Source organism: Cervus canadensis, chromosome X, assembly GCF_019320065.1.
Source record: "Cervus canadensis isolate Bull #8, Minnesota chromosome X, ASM1932006v1, whole genome shotgun sequence".
NCBI classification, from domain to species: Eukaryota; Metazoa; Chordata; class Mammalia; order Artiodactyla; family Cervidae; genus Cervus; species Cervus canadensis.
Window position 1 is genome coordinate 19,146,808 of NC_057419.1, and position 22,960 is coordinate 19,169,767.

General features: G+C 39.8%; 1 protein-coding gene across 1 annotated transcript in view; it reads left to right on the top strand.

The window, feature by feature from the left end:
- The window catches only part of GRPR (gastrin releasing peptide receptor), a 341,414-nt gene that overhangs the window by 95,573 nt on the left and 222,881 nt on the right, over nucleotides 1-22,960 (top strand). Inside the window, exon 3 of the mRNA XM_043458548.1 lies at nucleotides 15,068-15,139. Within this exon, the coding sequence (XP_043314483.1) occupies nucleotides 15,068-15,139 (72 nt within the window). The remainder of the gene's footprint in view (nucleotides 1-15,067; nucleotides 15,140-22,960) is intronic.

The window sequence follows — 22,960 nt, forward strand, 5'->3', positions numbered from 1 at the left end:
GGTGAAGCAATGCAAAGGAACAATGCAGCAATGCTTTGGAAGTGAACCTGGGAGTGGACAATGATCAGCAGCAGAGTGGCCCCATGGGTGGAGGGAAGGAGTGGCTTCTAACCAGGAGGAGACTGAGTCATCCAGAAACAACCAAGGCAAAGCCCTGGAAGAAGTAAACTTCCCCTTTTATTTGTTGAGAGAAGTCAAAGAAAGGCTAGAGGTATACTGACAAGTCAGATGGGACTTCATGTGTTGTAATTTTGGGACCAGGAGTAAACTGATCTCATCTTGTCTGTATGGGCTATTGTCATATTCGTTTCCAAGTGCTGCTGTAACAAATGACCACAAACTTAGCAACTTAAAATAACACAGATTTGTTATAGTTCTGAAAGTCAGAAGTCTGAATGGGTTTTCAGACTGGATTCCTTCTGAATGTTCTAGCAGAGAATTTGTTTCCTTACCTTTTCTGTGGCTTCTAGATGCCATGTGCGTTACTTGGCTTATGGCTTATTTCTCTGTCTTCAAAGCCATCCAGATAGCATCTTTGAATCTCTATCTGTTCTTCTGCTTTAGCTATCACATCTCCTTCTCTCTGACTCCTCTTATGTCCCTTTTATAAGCACCCTTGTGAATACATTGAGCACACCGAGATAATTCAGGATAATCTCCCCACCTCAAAATTCTTAACTTAATGGCATCTAGAAAGTCTCTTCTGCTACGTAAGGTGACAGCACTCACAGGTTCTTGGTATTACATCATGGACATCTTTGCAGAAGGGCATTGGACAGTTAGGGAAACTTGGGCACAAAAATTATATTTTCCTTTCAACATTTGCTTCATGTTCAATGCCTGAAATCAATTTTGCAGAGTTAAAATCTGTACTTACTCCTCACTCTTTTAGCATAAGAGTTAGTCTGTGTCAGGGCTTGGACACCATTACTAGGGTCATGGGTCTGTGTCACATGGCCTCAGAGAGTGCAGGGGTGCGTGGTACAGCTGTGCCTATCCATGGACAAGGCTTTCTCCTGGGATGATTGTACAAGGGCAGAACCATGAGTAGCATCTCCACTAGGTCCATCCAACACTGACTCTTTGATTGTATCTTTTGGGAAATCAATAAAGCAGAAAAGGAAATGATGAGATGATTATTCTCTAGCCACTAAGAGTGTCTGTATATATTTGGCTGATATTTTATATCCACTAAGGAAGCAAGGGGATTTAGGTAAAGTCACACTTCACAAGTCCCACTCCAGCCTCACTCTTGGTCTTTCTCTCTCCCTTAGTTTGTTCTGTGTTAGACTTCTTTGTAATTTTTTTGAACATCAAAATCAGGAGCAGAGCTCCAGACATAGCCTGTAGTCCATGCAAATGAATCCCAGAACTACTGTTTAGTTTGATGCTAAGATAAAGTGACATATGCTTCTTTCTCCATCAAATAAAAATTCCTTTATGGACAGCAACTTGTGATTACTGTCAGTCAAGGGAGGAATGAATGGTGTCAATCACTGGATATCAGTAATTTTTCCTTTGTATTCCTCAAATTGCCATGAGAGGTCATTGAGAGTGAAGTTGCCTAGGTATTATTTTGCCCAGTAAAATGCATTTGAATGAAAATTTTCCTGTTTTCTGTCTTTACATTGCTGTCCTGACATGAAAGAAGTAATTTGACCCCTCAGCAAAGGAGGCATGATGTCTTCCGCTCCTCAGACCTTGAGTTCATGCTTTTGGGTCTTCCCTGATTTCATTAATCTCCCTGGTCTTCTCTCCCTGTCCCTCTATCCTGTTCAGATTTTTCACCACCATATTATGTATGTTCTTCACTCTAGTGCTTCTTACCTGAACAGGAGTCTGGTCAACATGTGGATGGTGTGGTAAGAGCAAAAGCTGGAAAGGTAGGCTATTCTCCTTTTAAGATATTTTCAGTGTCTTAAAAAAAGTCATCTGGAGATTTTGAGTTGATTGCCATCTAATTTCTAAAACCCACGAGCCATTTTCCCAGAATATTGCTTTGAGCCAATGATATTTCTGACAATTCATTATTCCTAATATAATGAAGAAAAAGAGATCTTGATTAAAGGTCAAAATCATGCACACTGCCTAGTTACTTTTCACAATCCAAGATGTGGAACCATGAACTTGATGAATTCTGGGTATCATTGAGATGCTTCAGAAAACCAAGTGACTGCTTCATGGATATTTCTTCAGTCTTTAATATTTCTTGCTAGCCAACTGTGACAATTTTGTACAAGGCAAGAATATCCTTTCTTAATACGCTTCCTTCAATCCCCAAGAATATAAATGAGTTGATGATTAGGGCTATGAAGCATATAGGATTCCATATCACTTTAATATATTTCTGTGATTTGAGCTATTTATTTTGCCAGCTCAATGTTTTCCCAATGCCAGGAAGAAATCTTAATGAGACTGGAAACCTGTGATATTCTTCACCTGGGTATTGCTGTAGAGAGGACAGAATAGAACCCAGTTTATGTTAAGTAATAATAATGATGATGACAATAATAAAGAAATAAAAAAGACTTTTGTTTAGTTCAACAAAAAGCAATAATGTGCTGTTAGGGGAAATAAGCAAAATTATTTCAGAAGTTGTCTAAAGTATACGGCAGGCATTTAAAAAATATTAGGCAGAGGATTTTACAGGTACATTTGAATTGATTGAACTTTCATCTAGGGCAGTAATAGGTATGAGACAAATAGAAAATCCTTTCACTCCTGAGAGCCATTGACTTAAGAGAAAGATTTTTACTGACAACTCATAAATAAAAATGCAGTGTTATAAGTTTCTTTTTAAAAAACAGAGATACATGTATTATTCAATAGCTTTTTAAATTTTTAAGCATTTTATTATGAAAATTTCAATTACATACATGCTTAGTGAGACCAGTATAATAAATTCCCATATTCCATCACCCAGCGTCAATAATTATTATTTTACCAATCTTTCAACTTTTTTCAAAATAAGAAAAAGTTGAGTTATATCTTACAGATATTCTATTCAGTTTCTTGCTTAGTCATTTCTATTTCTTACGGACTTTAAGACATCTCATCTTAATTTCAATAGATTTTCTTATCTCATACTTCCCTGAGAAGATAGGCTATTCAGTTTGAGATCTGCCATTTTCCCTTCTCTGCACTTCATAATGTTTCAGAATTCTGTTCTTTTTCTCCCATCCTCTCCTCCTGTGTCCTCAGAGAAGTAGTATTTCTCCATGTGAAGTTAAACTTCCATCTGAGTATTTAGTCACATCAGTCTCCTCCAGAATCTTGCCCTATTAATTTTTCTGTCCATTTTATTTGTTCTTTAATTTATAGCTGCACTGGGTCTTTGTTGCTTTGTGCCAGCTTTCTCTAGTTGTGGCAAGTGGGGGCTACTCTTCATTGTGGTACGCGGGCTTCTCATTGTGGTGGCTTCTCTTGTGGCAGAGCACAGGCTCTAGGCACGTGGGCTTCGGTAATTACAGCACACAGGCTCAGTAGTTGTGGTTTGTGGGCCCTGGAGCTCGGGCTCAGTAGTTATAGCACATGGGCTTAGTTACTCTGTGGCATGTGAAATCTTCCCTGACCAGGGGTGGAACCTGTGTCCCTTGCATTGGCAGGAGGATTCTTATTTGCTAGGCTACCAGGGAAGCCCCTCTCCCTCATTTTCTATCTTTAGTCTTCCTCTTGGCTCTATTATCTCTGCCAATAAATATGTTCATATCTTCTCCAAACTCAAAAGGCAGAACTACTAGGAACATCTTTTGAACTATCTTTCTCCGCAAACTGACTTTGGCTTAAGCCTTTTGTGGTTATTCTTTTTCCACCTAGACTTGAAATCTGGAAGAATCGTTGATTTCTTCTTGTTCTTCCACCATCCATGCTTTAAGAATCCCTATTTCTTCACTGACTTTGCATCTGCCCCAGGTGAGAGACAGTATTTTCCAAAGATGGTCACAGAAGTGTCTCCCATCTCACATGTTCTTCTTCGGGGTGACCTTGACACTCCTGCTCTTGGGTAGTAGGGTCTGTGTCCCTTCCCCTTGATCTGGGTGAGACTTTGTGACTGCCTTGACCATTAAAGTATGACAAAGTGACACAGTGGGACTGGGTTGGTCATGAACATGCCATGCATGTCCCTCTTGCTCTTTTAGAGCCCAGCCATCATGCTGTTAGAAAGCTCTAATTAGCCCACATGGAGAGACCATGTGGAAAAGCCATATATAAGTGTTTCAGTCAGTAGCTGGCCTCAAGTATCAGAGAGGTGAATGAGGAAGCCTTCAAGATGATATACCCACCAGCCATTGTCAAAACACTTCAGCTGAGGTCCAAACATTGTAGAGTGGAGAGAAGTCATGCCTATAATGCAGTGTTCAAATTCTTGACCTGCAGAATCTGTGAACATAATAATTGATTGTTTTATGCAAGTTTTTGGTTGATTTTTCTCCCAACCATAGCCCTGGAATACCGAGTCTCCTCTTCCTCACTTTGCTTGCTCCAGTTTATACACAAATCCTTTTGGCCTAATTTTTGGACTAGGCTTTTATCTTTAAGGATTTCTCTAGCGGAATCAGTGCTGCCTCCATGTCTCACCTAAACATGGTACTCTCCTGTTTTTGAAATACTTTTCTGTCACTTAAAAAAAAAGATTTATTTATTTATTTTTGGCTGTGCTGGGTTTTCACTGCTGTACACAGGTTTTCTCTAGTTGCAGAGAGCAGAGCTATTCTGTAGTTGTAGTTTGTGGGCTTCTCATTTTGATGGCTTCTCTTATGGAGCATGGGCTCTAGGGCTCATGGGCTTCAGTAGTTCCAGCACGTGGGCTCAGTAGTTGCAGCTTGTGGGGTTAGTTGCTCCGTGGCATGTGGAATTTTACCAGAGCAGGGATTGATCCCATGTCCCCTGCATTGGCAGGCAGGTTCTCAGCCACTGGACCACCAGGGAAACCCCTTTTCTGTCACATTTTTTATTTGCTTCCAAACACTGGGGAATGGGCATGGCATATTATAACAACCATTTTGCAGGTATGAAACTGAGATTTAACTAAAGAGGGCTTTATATGACTCTCAAAGTAACTTGTAGAACTGAAACTAGAACAATGAAAGGGAACTTACTATAGACTATAGAGTTTCTCAAAGACATTTTTCCACAGAATCCTTTCTGGAATCACCTATCAGCATTTGAAGGACACTGGTTTCCCAAGGGACATAGCCTGGGATATTTCCCTTCAAATCCAATTTATTATTTTTATAGATTAAGCTTGGGAGATTTTATTTCCAAGAGATAATAAAGGAAAGATACAAAAGGGACAGGATCTAGAGTGCGAAGTTGTTCTGCCCAAGTCTTTTTAGCTTGCTATATGTTGTAAGTTTTTTTGGTGTGCTTGTACCTTTATAGTAGTTCTATCAGCCTGGCTCTGGGTGTCCCAGGTGAGAGAAGAAAAGATAAATTAGAATGTGTCAATGCCTTTTAGCCAAATATCACTGTAGGACACTTGATTAAATAAATTGGGTTTATTACTCATTGCAGGGAATCATGGGGTCCCTCTCTAAGAGAGTGTTAGAACATACTATAGGATTTGGGCTCCAGTAGGGTGAGTTAGAGGAGAGTCTAAGGATGCAGGAGTTTGGTATAGATGGGGTGCTATCAGAAAGTGAGGACAATGCCATGGCTGGGTATTTTGTGAGTGTCATAGTGACCTTGTTTTTGTTTGTGTTTAAAGTTATGAAGTGGTCTTGTTTCATTTCATTTTATCATGATCTCAGAGTAATCTTGTTTGAGGCTGATATACTGTGAGTTTATATTCTCCAAGAGAACCAAAATGGCCTGGCTGTGAGTGTCAAATGAGCTTGTAAAAATATTGAGGTCTAGTTGTGACCATCAGATTAGTTTTGTATATCAGAAGTTGCTTTTTGGTTTTTCACAGATCAATATTCTTAGTCGTTTTAGGTACTACAGAGCAAAGCCAATCTCTTTGTCTGGGGCTAAGACTCATTCAAGGGAGCCTGACCTTGTTTGCTATGGGGTCTTTACTGCTAGGTCATGTTGTTGTTGTTCAGTCGCTTAGTCGTGTCCAACTCTTTGCAACCCCATGGACTGCAGCATGCCAGGCTTCCCTGTCCTTCACCATCTTCCAGAGTTACTGCTAGGTCATAGGAGATAATTAAAGCAAAGAAACCTCACAAGCAGATGGCCAAAAGACTCAGTGAGTAGTATCAGATTTTTATTGCATGTAATCTTCAATAGAATAAAAGAGATTGCATTTAAAAAAAACCCAACAACCCTTATAACGTCTGTCTTTCAGAATTTTGAACCTTTCACTCACAGCTTTATTAGAATGAACATCCTCCTGGTTTGCGCCTAGAACACTAACGAGGCACAATTACTGAATTGCTTTAGAATGGAAAGTTAATATTTGTGAACTCAAAACTTGGCTCATAGAGCAACACTTGCCCATTTCACTGGTTAGTATTAGATTTAGGACTAGAACTCAGGCCCCTGACCCCCAAGTCAGTGCTTTTAAATTCCCAGTGCTTCGCACATGTACATAGGAGTTTGCGTTATTCACAACGACATCTGGAGCCAATTGTTTTTGTCCTTTTATGACCCTTAATAGGTATGTTTTCCATGGAAACGGTTAATGACATTTTAAATAGTTACTTCAGAACTCATAAGGTCTGATAATCATTCCTGTATTTGATGATACACCCCCAGTGTTTTTGAAGAATAATGACTGCGGAAGAGAAATGAGCATTTTCTCTTTACAGCAGTGTAGCTCATAATTAATTGATCATCATCTCCTATTAGTGAGATATCTTTGATCCTGCTAATTGAAAATGAGACTATTTTCCTAAGCACAGAATAAAAGCAATATTAAACTGTTTAGTCTTTGTCTGCTTGAGGGCCAAACATTAGTTAAGTGAGTTTATAGGAATAATTAATCAAAAAATTTAAACAACTGATTTTTTTTTGAGTGTTTGCTGGCCACACTTGTTGAGGAACTCTCTTACTTAACAGTTGGCTTTCTCAATATCAGACAAGTAATTTTCATAATGTTGAGGGAGTAGAAAGGGAAGGGGTCCAGAAGATAGATAGAATACATCATCATCATCATAACATAAGCATGATGCTTACACATAACTATCACTGCTTAGAAGTCCTGTGAAGTGTAATTTTTATTCTTACTTTACAGATAAGGATGTCAGGGCTGCAAGATGTTACAGAATTCATCTAATGTAAATGGTATAACCAAGCTATAAATGCATACTTTTAGATTCTAAATCATATTCTGGGTCCAGCATTCTTTTTGCTATATCATTTGGCCTCATAATCTGATAATGTCAAAAGAAAATATGGTGGTGGTGGTTTAGTCACCAAGTCATGTCCGACTCTTGTGACCCCATGGACTGCAGCCCACCAGGCTCGGGATTCTCCAGGCAACAGTACTGGAGTGGGTTGCCATTTCCTTCTCCAGGGGATCTTCCCGACCTGGGAATCGAACCTGGGTCTCCTGCACTGTAGGCAGATAACTCCTCAGATTATCTAATGCCTAAGGCTCTGGAGCAGAAGCTTGTTACCAGGGCAAGACTGTACAGAGCTAGTGGTTTGGACTGAGAAATCTCTCCAGCGTGGTGTGTTTAGACATCATGGATCTAGGAATTCCTGGTCTGAAGTATGTCACTAGTTAGAAACATTACTTGGGAGCCTTTAGACAAATATAAACAGCAGCCGACTGTGTAGTTACTTCGTGATCAGAGAACCATGTGTCATTGGTTTTACTTCCTGCTGGATTCCAGCTGGTGTTAAGACTGAACATCGTACCCTCAGGTTCTCTCTGTGAGGGTCAGGCTCCCCCTTTCTTGTCAAGACCCTGACTGTGCTTGCTCAGGACACCGTGGCTGCCACCCCTTGAGTGGGGCTGTTCCGTGGGCAGCCTAGGTCTCTCTCTCTCTCTTTAAATTTAATTTATTTGGCTGTGCTAGGTCTTAGTTTCAGTATGTGGAATCTTTAGTTTCAGCATGTGGGATCTAGTTCCCCGACCAGGGATTGAACCCAGGCCCTCTGCATTTGGAGCACAGTCTTAGCCACAGGCCCACTGGGGAAGTCCCAAAAGAAAATATGAGCAGTGCTGAAAATATAAACAGGTGAGGAAGGAAAGGCAGAGAATCAGTATAACTTGCCATCACTGCTCTGGATAGGATTGTCACACTCCTGTTGGAAAGACAATGTAACTTGTAGAGTTGAGAAATTGATAAAATGTTCCAGTTGAGTGACTTGAATTTGTGAAGCAGTACATAATGAATAGTTATTGTTTTGAACTCTACAAATCTCCTTTAAAAGTGTGTACGACTATGGGGTACTTAAGTAGATAGTTTTAGAAACAAAGAATCCATGTATTTCTCAAATTATTCTTTTCTTCCCTCAGTGTTCCATGTCTTTATCCTGCTTAGCAGCAGCCAAAGGTATTGAGCACAATTTGTTATGATGTCATAGAGACATGATCTACTGTGTAAAGGATGCTTCTGGACCTCATCTTTTTATAAATTTATAGTCTAGACATCAACTTAGAAGCAACAGAATGAAAATGCCTAAATTAAGGGTAAGCAAACTTTCTGTAAAGGGGCAGATAGTAAATATTTTAGGCTTTGTGAGTCACATGGTCTTTTTAGCAGCTTCTTAGCTCAGCTGTTGTGAAACTAAAGTATTCATAGGCAATGCAGAAACAGGCATGTCTGTGCTCCACTAAAACTTTATTAATGGGCCCTGAAATTCAAATTCCATTTAATTTTCACACTTCTTGAAATATTATTCTTCTTTTAATTTTTTTCAATAATTAAAAAATTGTAAAAACCCACTCTTCACTCACAGGTCATACAAAACCTTGTAGCTGGCTGGGCTTGGCTGATGGTCTGCAGTTTATAGACTGTCCTCATTGGTGCAGAGGGGCTATAAGGGATTTGCACTCAATGTAGAAGAGGTGGACTTGATGGGGAGACGGGAGGAGGATGTTAGGACAAGAACATACCTGACTTCAGGTTTTAAGAAGACAGAGGGGACAGCTCTTCTTCAGAGTGGGCCTATACCTCTTCCCCACCTACGTGATGAGTGATGCCTGTTGCCTTGCTGAATTGTTGTTCTGAACAGATTCATTTAGAATGACTCACTGCCCTGAACAAAGCTGGGGAAGATTTTCTGTCCCTTATTCAAAAGCAGTAATTGGCCCATCTGTGTCTCTTAAATTAGGATTTCCAGAGCTTAGGTCTTTAAGCCTCTTAACATGGTTTGCTTCTTACACCTTTTATCAGTATAGAAGAATAGCTGCTTTTCTCATTTTTTTCTTGTAAAACCCTGTTCCAAATATACAAGGTACTTTATTCACATGATGTTTCATGGTTGTTTCCGGGTCTCTGATCACAGAAGCACAAAAAATTATAGAAAATTTAAGGCACCCTGTTAAATGTTGTGGGCAGTTTGACTAGACATAGATAATCTGGAGTTTCAGAGATGTGATTTGAATTTCTTTGCATCCCTCCCTGCTTCCCCTCTCCCCTTTTTATTGAGGAATGAATTATATATAGAAAAATTCTTCTTTTTTGGTGTACAGGTCTATGAAATTTGACAAATGCATGTACCCACTGTGACATATTACATCTGTTTTGTAACTACCATGACAAGCAAGATATAGAATATTTCCCTAAAATTTCCTAGTGTGCCTATGTAATTATCCTCTCCCCTAACTCCATCCTCTGATAACCACTGATCTGATCTCTCTGCCTTTCCCAGGATGTCATGTAAATGGAATCATATAGGATATAGCCTTTGGTCTGGCTTCTTTCATCTGGCACAGTGCATTTGAAATTCATCTATGTTGTTGCATGTATCAGTAGTTTGTTCCATTTTATGGCTAAGTAGATTTCATTAAATATGTATACCAGTTTGTTTCTATATTCTCCAATGGAGGATATTTGAGTTATTTTTGTTTTTCAGTTTTGATCATTCTAATAGGTATATAGTATCTAATAGGTATTTCATTGTGGTTTAATTTGCATGTTCAAGTGACTAACAATGTCACTTTTCATATGCTTATTTGCCACCCATGCATCTTCTTTGGTGAAGTGTCTGTTCAAATTCTTGGCCCATTTTTAATTGAGTTGTTTGTTTTCTTGTTATTGAGTTTTGAGAGTTTTTTTTTTTAGTACTCTGGGGACAAGTCTTCTTGTTATTGAGTTTTGAGAGTTTTTTTTTTTAGTACTCTGGGGACAAGTCTTTTATCACATATATATTCTAGAAATATTTTCTCCCAATCTGTGGCTTTTAATTTTCTTAACAGTATCTTTTGTAAAGCAAAATAATTTAATTTTGATGATGTTCAATGACACCCCAGTAGCCAGAAGCACACATAACGCTCAAATCTATTCTCCAATAAAAGGAACCAAGATTCCTTACAGATCTGATTGACTTCAGAACTAGGGCAGGGAAGATATAGGAAGAGCCAAAACATTTTGTGGTATCAGAAAATAGAAGTGCTGAAAAATCATGGAAATGTATTGAAAGAACAGGAGAGTCAACATGAAGGAACTCTTCATGACCAAGTCTGGGAAAATATGAGCAATAAAAAAAATGATAGTAATGGATTATAACCTATAGAATGAGATGAATATCCATGAATTCATACTGATGTAAATAAATTGGGTAAAATAATACATGGAAGCTGGATTCCCCTGGTAGTTCAGTCATTAAGAAGCCTTTCCTGCCAGTGCAGGGACATGGGTTTGATCCCTGGTCCAGAAAGATCCCACATGTCACAGGGCAACTAAGCCCATGTGCCACAACTACTGAGCCTGTGCTCTAGAGCCCGTGAACTGCAACTCCTGAGTCCATACACTGCAACTACTGAAGTCTGCACGCCCCAGAGTCCATGCTCTGCAGTAAGAGAAGCCACTGCAATGAAAAGCCCATGCATCACAATGAAGAGTAGCCCCCCACCATCACCACAACTAGAGAAAAGCCTGCACAGCAACGAAGACCCAGTGCAGCCAAAAACAAAGAAATAAATAAAATTTTCTTAAAGATGAAAGAGGCAGAAAAGTTCTGTTTTTGATAGAATTTCAATAACAAATATAGAAAGAATGATGTAAATAGAAAAATCACCATTTGTCAAAAGCTATGCTAATAATTGTCTTAGGCAAGAATTATTAATGGCTGCTAAGATTAGTGGATGAAAGTTTGGGTAGAAATAAGGTAGATATTTGCATAGTTTTAATGTATCTCCCCCAAATATTTAGTAGTAATAAAGGGAAAAATAGTAGCTTTACAGTGGAGAGACCTGTGACACACCACCTTTACCAAGTTAACCTCATTGGTAATGTTGTTAATTAACATCATATGCCTGATACGATCCACTGAGAAAGGTATAGCATCACGTCTATGATTTTCTTGTCAAAAACTCGTAACCTGAACTTAACCATGAAGACCCATCATTCAAACTCAAGTTAGGGAACATTACATAATATAACTGACCAGTCCTTTCCAAAGGTGTCAAAATCACAAAAGATAAAGAAAGGTTGGCAAACCATCTCAGATTGGAGAAAACTAAGTAGTCATGACATCTAAATGTAATGCAGGATCTTGGCCCAGAAAAAGGATGTTAGTGGGACAACAACAATATAATGATATCTAAAGAAATCTATGGATTGGTTAACAGTATTGTACCAATGTTAATTTCTGTTTTGACAAATGTACCATGGTTAAGTAAGATGTAATGGACATGAGTTTGAGTAAACTCCGGGAGTTGGTGATGGACAGGTAGGCCTGGCGTGCTACGATTCATGGAGTTGCAAAGAGTTGGACACAACTGAGCAACTGAACTGAACTGAACTGAACTGAATATTAGCGGAGGGCTTCTCTGGTGACTCAGTGGTAAAGAATCTGCCTGCCAATGCAAGAGACATGGGTTAGATCCCTGAGTTTGGAAGATCCTCTGGAGAAGCAAATGGCAACCAGCTGCAGTATTCTTGCCTGGGAAATTCCTTGGAGAGAGAAGCCTGGTGGGCTCAGTCCAGAGGGTCACAAAAGTGTCCAACATAGCGACTAAACAACAATAACTTTAGGGGAGCTGGATGAAAGGTATATAAGGAGTTTCTATTATGTTTGCAACTTTCTGTAAATCTAGAATTATTTAAAAATTAAAACTATTCTCTCAGATCATCCCACCCTCCCGCTAGTCCAGGTTGGATGCATGAGACAAGTGCTCAGGGCTGGTGCACTGGGCTGACCCAGAGGGATGGGATGGAGAGGGAGGTGGGAGGGGGGATCAGGATGGGGAACACATGTAAATCCATGGCTGATTCATGTCAATGTATGGCAAAAAGCACTACAATATTGTAAAGTAATTAGCCTCCAACTAATAAAAATAATTGGAAAAAAATTAAAACTAAAAATAAACCACACATTGGAAAAGTAAGCCAAAATCTTTAAAATAGCCATGTGTAGGAGTAAGGAAGAATCCAGGTAGAAGAGACAGGGATAGAAAGTGGGCTTTCTAATTTACTATGTTTTGCAGATTTAACTTTGGAATCAGGTAAATCTTTTACATAACTCTAAACAAAATTAAATTTAGAAGCATTTCCTAAATATCAAAAACAAAATGAAACAAACAAATCTAAAGATATATAGTAAGTTAGTGGCAAAAGCACAGAGAAAAGGGTCTTCCCTGGTGGTCCTGTGTTTATATTTGCACTTCCAACGCAGGGCCTGCAGGTTCGACCCCTGGTCAGGGAATTAAGGTTCCACATGCCATGTGGCATGACCAAATTAAAAATAATAATAATAATAAAGTACAGGGAGAAGAAATATTTCAAATGACTTCAAACCACAGTAATTTGGATAATAATATCTAAAGAAATCTATGGTTTGGTTAATAGTATTGTACCAATGTTAATTTCTATTTTGACAAATGTACCATGGTTAAGTAAGATGTAATGGACATGAGTTTGAGTAAACTCTGGGAGTTGGTGATGGACAGGGAGGCCTGGCGTGCTGTGATTCATGGAGTCACAAAGAGATAGACTCCATGGGCAAACAAAAAGCTGAACAACTCAGTTGTAGTTCACGGGCCAGAGCTGGGTCATATAGCAAAAAGCTGCAAGGGAATGTGGGAAAGCATTTGACTTGCTACTGTCTGTAGTGTAACACAGCAAGGGAGAATGGGCTGGGGACTGCTTTGGGATAGCCAGTCGTCAGTACCAGCCATCACTATCTACTGGGGCCACCACCTTTCTGTTTTCACTTAGCTTGGATTGGGGTACTAAAATCTTTTCCTAATAGCAGATACAATGATGACGGGCAAGAGTGCCTCTGCCTGAAGTGTTCTGTCAACTTACTGAGGTGTTGGGGTTGCTGCCTTGACAGAGTTGAGCAGCAGTCTGGAACCACCTCTTCTCTGGCCAATGGAAGAGAAATTCCAAGTTTGTTATCAATGATAACTAGTCTCTCGTCTCCAGGGTAACAGTGGAGCACTGCTTCCATCACTTATTTTTATGCTGAAGAAAATGGTAACCATGCTTAGAGACTCTTGCATTTTGTAACAAAACTTGGGGATTTTCAGAGAAAGAGTAATGGAAACCTAAAGTCTGGAAAGATGCATGATGTGTAAATTCAGTCATCATTATGCAAATGGATATACACATAATAAATCCAGAGATGGCTGACTATATTTTAGAAATATTATAGGCCAATTATTTTGACAGCCTGCAGGAGGTAGATAAATTGTGAAATATATGTTACAGTATACAGAGTAGCTTGTTAACAAGATGTCTTTTGCTGGCAAATATTTTAGCAGAAAAACCATCCATCAGCACATTTCCAGCTTTGTTCTCCTCCTTTGACTTCACAAATATATTTAGTATCATGAAAAAAAAGGAGGAAGCCTTGTGTGTTTTGGTAGAGGCTTATGGTAGTTTCATAAACCTTGTCTCATTTGATACTTAAAATAAGTCAGTGAAATACTTGAACCATAGCTCGTTTTCCCATTTTATAGACAAACAAGCTGAAGCTCTTGGGGTTTTCATGATTTGCTTAAGGTCTGGTAGGAGGCTGATTTCAGACTGGAACTCTATCTGATTAGTGTGTTTTGCACCAAAACACTTGCCTCATTCTTTTACCCTCTTCACTGCAGATTGAGCTAGTTTGCAATACTCTGGCACCTTCAAATAAGTGACCACGGCACATGGGGACTCCAAGATTATTGGTGCCATGTCACTAGGCCAGGTATAATGCTAGAAATAAAAGATGCATTTTTAGCTAATGCTTGGATGAAAGAAACATCAAGTGAACAACAACCAAACCTCCCAAAGCCTCTGCTGTTACTACTGGTGTTTCACCAGGTGACTTTGGGGATAGTGTTCCTTATTCAAAAATGCATGTTAATGGCAAAGTGTCAGATTGTCACTGTATGAGAATGTCAGATTACTGATTTGTTGAGTGACATAAGACAAATCAGTTCTCCTGTCTGGGCCTCAGAGTGGATTATTTCTTGGCTTCTACATAGTTCCACTATTCTTTAATTTTTTTGCATGGGCTTGCAGTATAGAAGAGAAACTTCTAAACCAGAGGAATGTTAAGAGGTCAGCAGTGATGCCATAGATTTCTTTCTGGACATTTGGACCTGTAAAGCTTAAGGACTAACAAGAGAATTCTCATCTCTTAGAAATTGCAAAATACAGAAAAGATGAATTAATGAAGATAATAGCCTTACTAGGAATTTTAAATGATGCACTTAGTGCTTTCTTTGTTAGCCTCTCAGGAGTGTTTTGAGTGGTTTTAGGAGAGCAAAGAATGACATGGCAAAATCTGTTACCTAGGGACAAAGCTGGTTGTGGGTAGAACAATACTTTGGCAGACCTGGTAGCCTGATGTCAGTGGTTCTCAATTCTGCCCACATCTAAGAATCACTTGGGGGACTTTTTAATGTTTGTAATTGATATTTAAAACAAACAAGTAAATAGACATACAGAGCAAAAATTTTAAGTGTACAACATAATGAATTTTTATATATGCATCCACTTGTATTATCATTACCCAGGTTAAGATCATTCCCAGAACCTCAGAAGAACACTGCTGAGGGTTACTACTCTTCTGTTCTGCATCATCTGAGGTGAGTCCAGCCTGTTTTTTAACTTACTGTAAATAGAATCATATAGTAGATATGCTTCTATCTGGCTTCTTTCACTTATTTCATCATGAGTGAGGTTCATCCATGCTGTTATGCGTATCAGATGCTTACTCTTTTCCATTGCTGTGTAGAAGTAGAATCTCCTACATTTTATTTGTCCATTCTACTATAAAGTTAGCCCTCTATATCCACAAGTTCCACATCCACAGAATTAGCTGACCACAGATCAAAAGTATTTAAAAATATTCCAGAAAGTTCCAAAAAGCAAAACTTGACTTTGCTGTGTGCCGTCAACTATTTGAAGAAGGCTGAGCATCAAAGAATTGATGTTTTTGAACTGTGGAGTTGGAGAAGACTCTTGAGAGTCCCTTGGACTGCAAGGAGATCAAATCAGTCAATCCTAAAGGAAATCAATCCTGAATATTCATTGGAAGGACTGATGCTGAAGTTGAAGCTCCAATACTTTGGCCACCTGATGTGAAAAGCTGACTCATTAGAAAAGCCCCAGATTCTGGGAAAGATTGAGGGCAGGAGGAAAAGGGGATGACAGAGGATGAGCTGGTTGGATGGCATCACCGACTCAATGGAGGTGAGTTTGAGCAAGTTGTAGGAGGTGGTGAAGGACAGGGAAGCCTGGCATGCTGCAGTTCATGGGGTTGCAAACAGTCGGATGCGACTGAGAGACTGAACAGCAACAATCAACTATTAACATACCATTGACATTGTATTAGGCATTATATGAAATCTAGCGCTGATCTGAAGTGTGTGGGAGGATGTGCATAGGCTATATGCACATGCTACCCCATTCTATGGACTTCCCTGGTGGCTCAGATGGTAAAGAATCCACCTGCAATGTGGGAGACCTGGGTTCGATCCCTGGGTTCGATCCCTGGGTTGGGAAGATCCTCTGGAGAAGGGAATGTCAACCCACTCTAGTATTCTTGCCTGGAGAATTCCCATGGACAGAGGAGCCTTGCAGGCCACAGTCCATGGGGTCACAAAGAGTTGGACATGACTGAGTGACTAGGCACCCCACTTTTTTTTTCCATTTATTTTTATTAGTTGGAGGCTAATTACTTTACAATTTTGTAGTGGTTTTTGCTATACATTGACATGAATCAGCCATGGATTTACATGTGTTCCCCATCCCTATCTCCCCTCCCACCTCCCTCTCTACCCGATCCCTCTGGGTCTTCCCAGTGCACCAGCCCCGAGCACTTGTCTCATCCAGCCTGGGCTGGTGATCTGTTTCACCCTTGATAATATACATGTTTCGATGCTGTTCTCTCGAAACATCACACCCTTGCCTTCTTCCACAGAGTCCAAAAGTCTGTTCTATATATCTGTGTCTCTTTTTCTGTTTTGCATATAGGGTTATCGTTACCATCTTTCTAAATTCCATATATATGCGTTAGTATACCATATTGGTGTTTTTCTTTCTGGCTTACTTCACTCTGTATAATGGGCTCTAGTTTCATCCATCTCATTAGAACTGATTCAAATGAATTCTTTTTAATGGCTGAGTAATATTCCATGGTGTATATGTACCACAGCTTCCTTATCCATTCGTCTGCTGATGGGCATCTAGGTTGCTTCCACGTCCTGGCTATTATAAACAGTGCTGCGATGAACATTGGGGTGCACGTGTCTCTTTCAGATCTGGTTTTCTCGGTGTATATGCCAGAAGTGGTATTGCTGGGTCATATGGCAGTTCTATTTCCAGTTTTTAAAGAAATCTCCACACTGTTCTCCATAGCGACTGTACTAGTTTGCATTCCCACCAACAGTGTAAGAGGGTTCCCTTTTCTCCACACCCTCTCCAGCATTTATTGCTTGTAGACTTTTGGATAGCAGCCATCCTGACTGGCGTGTAATGGTACCTCATTGTGGTTTTGATTTGCATTTCTCTGATAATGAGTGACATTGAGCATCTTTTCATGTGTTTGTTCGCCATCTGTATGTCTTCTTTGGAGAAATGTCTGTTTAGTTCTTTGGCCCATTTTTTGATTGGGTCATTTATTTCCTGGAATTGAGCTGCAGGAATTGCTTGTATATTTTTGAGATTAATCCTTTGTCTGTTGCTTCGTTTGCTATTATTTTCTCCTAGTCTGAAGGCTGTCTTTTCACCTGCTTATATTTTCCTTTGTTGTAAGCACCCCATTTTATATGATGGACTTGAGCATCTGCAGAATTTAATATCCACAGGGGGTCGTGGAAGCAATCTTCTGCAATACTGAGGGGCATTTAGGTTGTTTCCAATTTTTGTTTTACTTTGAATGAAACTGCTGTGAACATTCTTGTGTGTATCTTCTGGTGGACAATGAGCACTCACTTCAGTTGAGTGCATACCCAGGAGTGGATTTTTTGACTGTTAAGGCAGATATATGTTTACTGTGTTAGAAACTGCTAAGCAGTACTTCAAAGTGGGTGTTCCCCAATTAATTACCTCAGAATCTCTGAGAGCGGAACCCTCTCTGAATGACAGGTATCATTTAGAATCTTGCTTGGTGATTCTGATGTCCAGTGAGAATGAGGACTTCCGTAGCCCAGCCTTAATGCCCAGGCATGTGTCTTTGTGATCATCTCAACCCCCCAAAAACAATCCATTTACTGTCCAAAATAGGGAAATCTTTCCTTGTCCATAGATCTGAGAAGGAGTGGAGATTTGTTCTCTGGGGGTTGCCTCCTAGTTCTTTTCTTTTGTTGTACCCATCAGGGGGATTACATTAACTGCCTTACTTCTCACCAAATCCCTGAACACAGGAGCAGAAGGCATTGTCCTGTGCAAATGGGATTTTATGCATCAGGAAATATGAAGTGTGAGGATGGGCCAGAGAGCTCTTTCAGGCTTCCTGACAGTATCTTATCACATGAGCATGAGAATGCTGCAGAAATTCACCTCCTTTTAGTGTTTTTCTGCCTAATTATGCTAAAGAACTGTCATTTTCTTTTTTAATCTGTCAGTGTTTAGAACTGACTTTGCTTAAAAGAAATTTTACAAGCAACATGGCCCATTTACTTATGGTTCATCTGAATTAATAAGGACAGCTAATATTTATTTAGCAGTTACTATGAGCAAGGCACCCTGCTATGTGAATTTTCTCTCAAATGAATTTTCTCTCAAAATAAGCCAGCGAGCTCAGGAGCTATTATCAAGCCCATTTTACGGATGAGGAAAGTAGGGTTTTGAGAGCTTAAGTAACTTCCCCAAATTCATGTGCTGATACATTATAGAGCTGGGATTCAAACCCTTGCATTGTTACATCAGAGATGGAACTCTTACTCACTAATTATGCCACCTCTTCTTAACCAGTCTGAGATTTTGAGAGCTGTTTATGGTCCACACTATAGACCTCTTTGAGTTGCCCATCTCCTGGAAAGAAGATGCCAAATAATGGTGATGTGTTGAATAATGGAACAGCATGGAATGGATGAAAAGCCAAACTTGGCCTTTGTTGTTGTTTGTTGTTCAGTCATTGAGTCATGTCCAACTCTTTGCAACACCATGGACTGCAGGATTCCAGACTTCCCTGTCCTCCACTCTCTCCCAGAGTTTGTTCAAACTCATGTCCATTGAGTCGGTGATGCCATCCAAACATCTCATCCTCTGTACATCTCCTTAAAAGAGTTGCTAGTCAGCCAGATGGTTTTTCAGGAGAGGACAAAAAAGCCCAAGGAAGCAGATAAAGCAGTTGGAAGGTTGCACAACTTCCCTTCTCATTCTCCATTCTGTGTAAATGGTTTTATCCACAACTAGAACTAAAACTTTAAATGGGGACAACTCTAGAATTTTTATTCAGAATAGTTCTGAGCCACACCAACTGCTTATTTGATCCCTCTGCTTGAATATCTCATCTGGAGAAGGAAATGGCAACCCACTCCAGTATTCTTGCCTGGAGAATCCCAGGGACGGGAGCCTGGTGGGCTGGCGTCTGTGGGGTCGCACAGGGTCGGACACGACTGACGCAACTTAGCAGCTTGAATATCTCATAGGCACCTCAAATGTAACATTGTCCAAAGTGGAATGTTTGACTCCCTCTCTTCTCCTCTCACAATTTGTTCCTTTTACAGTGTTCTTCATTCAGTAAATGTCACCTCCGTCCGCCATTACTTATGCCCCAAACTGGAATAACCTTTTTATTCCCCTTTTCCTTCTCTCACTTAATGTCATCACTAAGTCTTGTAGATTTCTGGCTCTAAAAGAATATATTCCAGCTGCCTGTGCTTGAGTCTTGGTTCTCCCACTGGGGACAAGTTTCTCAAACTCTCTATTCCTTAGTTTCCTCATCTGTTAAATGGTGCTAGTAGTACCTATCAGATAGGTTGGTATAAGGAAAGTTAACAACTATGACTCTTCTTTTTTTCTCTCTAAACCACACACTACTCCATGTCATGACTCTCTTCCCGATTTCTTAACTATTTCCTGACTGGTCTTCCCACAACCATTGGTGTCCTTTGGACCCATCATTTAAAGCAGTGGTTCTCAGCTGGGGCTTTCTTGCCACCATTTGCAGCTTCCCTAGGAATTCTTATGAGTAAAATTTCCTTCATCTCATCCCTTGTGCTGAAAGACAAATAGTATGGAAGGCGACATCACCTATTAGCTCAGGTGTTAAGTCTTTGAAGATCACTGACTTGTACTGAACTAACAGATTTCATCATTTCCAAAGCGTACATCCCCCCTCACACACCCAATTTAACATCTGTGAAACTGAGATGTGTATTATGCCTGATGGTAGGTCATGATTTAGTTGTCGTGTTTTTCTTTCTTAGTGGTATAGAAAATATTAATAGTTGTGTGTTTTAGAGTTAAGGACATCTTAGATTTGCTGAACTATAGCCACATGAGCACTGTGCTTAGAAAATGTTTTCTTGAGTCAGAAACAAAAGGGTTGATACCTGAAAGTGTTTAAGGATGAACTATAGGAATGGGATGAGGGTCCAGGGAGAAGCAATAGCATTTGCAAAATACCTGGAGTGGGAAGAGAGTGGTCTATCCAAGAAACCACATGTGGTTTAGGGAGGCAGGAGTGTAAAAAGCAGAGAATAATGAACCACTCTAAATGGATGTAAGGATTGCACAGAAATATTTGTGGAAAGTGCTTGGGACTTATAGGTGCTATAAATAATACTTTGCTTTTGTTTGTTTTGTGGACAAATGAATGAAAAAATTTATATTTCATTGGTTCTTTGACATTCACTTTTTCCCACTTGTTAATCCCTCTGAAATTGGGATGCACCTTATAGGCTAGGGTGTTTCCTTATTTAATTGGCAACATTTCCTCCCATAAATGGTATCTTAGAATTGATGAAGCATGGTATGTAAAATCAGTTGATAAAACTGACACTTTGTCCCATTGTTCCTGAGTTATTAAGCTGAATTGCTTATCTCCCACATCTGATCTGTCCACTTGGAACTTTTTTTTTTTAATCTGATTTTCCAACTCCAGACTTAGATTACTTAGATTATGGGTCACATGGCCTGATCACTTTTTGCCTAGACCCTTGATATCCATGAGGTCCTGTGGGGCTGACCTGAATGACAGTGGGCTTCTTGAATCCTGTGTGAAAAGGAACAGATGGGCGTTTGAAGTAATGAAAGCTCGTACAAGTATTTTCCAAGCTTTAAAATTTGTCCATCCAACCAATGTTATTTGAGCACCTATTATCTGCTAGACCAGGGGTTGGTAATCTATGGTCTGCAAGCCAAATCAAGACCAATGCCTGGTTTTGTAAATAAACTTTTATTGGAACTCAGTCATTCTCACTTGCTTCCTAGGTGACTCAGTGGTAAAGAATCTGCCTGCCAATGCAGGAGATGCTGGAGACGCAGGTTCGATCACTGCGTTGGGAAGCTCCCATGGAGGTGGAAATGGCAACCCACTCCGGTATTCTTGCCTGGAGAATACCATGGACAGAGGAGCCTGGCAGGCTACAGATCATGAGATAGCAAAGAGTTGGACGTGACTGAGTGACTGAGTATGCACGCGTGGTCACATATTTACATGTGGTGTATAGCTGCTTGGGGCTATGAACAGTAGAGTTGAGTAGCTCCAACAGAGATTGTATGACTTGCAAAACCAAAATATTTACTATCTGGTTCTTTATTGGACTAGTTTATCCTCTTGGGGAATCAAGAGGAAGCCCTATCTTAAATGAACAATCAAAGAAAATATACAATCTCATAAAAAATTTTTCATTTTATATTGAAAAGCATACATTATAACCCAGGAAAACACAGGCCTTGTATATCTATGAATGTATGTATGACATGAGTTTGAGCAAGCTCCAGGAGTTAGTGATGGACAGGAAAGCCTGGCGTGCTGCAGTCCATGGGGTCACAAAGAGTTGGACGTGACTGAGCGACTGAACTGAACTGATGACTAGTATGGTGCTTGGCATAGAGTGGTTGCTTGCAGTAGATTCAAGATGGCATCTTTCAACATATAGATGAGCAGTAGGCACATGAAAGGATGCTCAGCATCACTGATTATTAGAGAAATGCAAATCAAAACTACAACGAGGTACCACCTCACACTAGTCATATTGGCCATCAGTAAAAAATCTGCAAAGAACAAATGCTGGAGAGGATGTGGAGAATAGGGAACCCTCCTCCTACACTGTTAGTGGGAATGTAAATTGGTACAGCCACTATGGAAAACAGCATGGAGGATCCTCAGAAAACTAAAAATTGAATTACCATATGATCCAGCAATTGCACTCCTGGGAATATACCTGGACAAAAGTATAATTCAAAAAGATAAGTGCACCCCAATGTTCATAGCAGCACTGTTCACAGTAGCCAAAATATGGAAAAAACCTAAATGTCCCTCAACAGAGGAAGAGATAAAGAAGATGTGGTACATATATACAATGGAATACTACTTGGCCATGAAAAAGAATGACATAATGCCATTTGCAGCAACATGGATGCAATAGGAGATTATCATACTAAGTGAAGTAAGTCAGAAAGACACATCAAGGATATCACTTACATGTGGGATCTGAAATATGGCATGGATGAACCTATCAACAAAGCAGAAACAGACTCATAGACATAGAGAACAGACATGTGCTTGTCAAGGTGTGGGGGACGGGAAGGGAAAGCAGTGGGCTGGGAGTCAGGGGTTGGTAGATGCAAACTATTACATTTACAATGGATAAACAACAAGGTCCTAATGTATACCACAGGGAACTATATTTAATATCCTATGATAAACCATAATGGAAAAGAATATAAAAAAGAATGTACATATGTATATAACTGAGTCACTTTGTTATATAGCAGAGATTGGCATAATATTGTAAATCAGTTGTACTTCAGTTTAAAAAAAAATGGCTTCTTTTTTGTGACTCCTCCCACTGAGAGATGGAATCCATTTCTTCTTCCCTTCATTTAGAACTGGACTTAATGACTTTCTTAATCAATAAATTGTGGTAGAAGTGATGTTCTGAAACTCTGAGGCTAGGATATAATACACCTTGTAACTTTCTAAGCCTCTTGGAATGCTTGCTTTGAGGGAAACCAGTCAACTTATAAGAATTTTGACTATCATGAGGTTACCATGTTGGATGGGCCGTGTACAGGAACTCTAGTCAACAGTCTCAGCGGAGTCTAGCCTTACAGATATCACTGCCAGACATGTGCAAAAAGCCATCTGAAGCCCTCCAGACTGGCCCATTCACCAGCCGAATACCACTGAGTAATCTCAGTTGATAACATGAGGAGCAGAGGAATCAGCTGAGCACTGCCCAAATTCCTGACTCATAACATCATGAGATACAATAAAATGATTGTTGTTC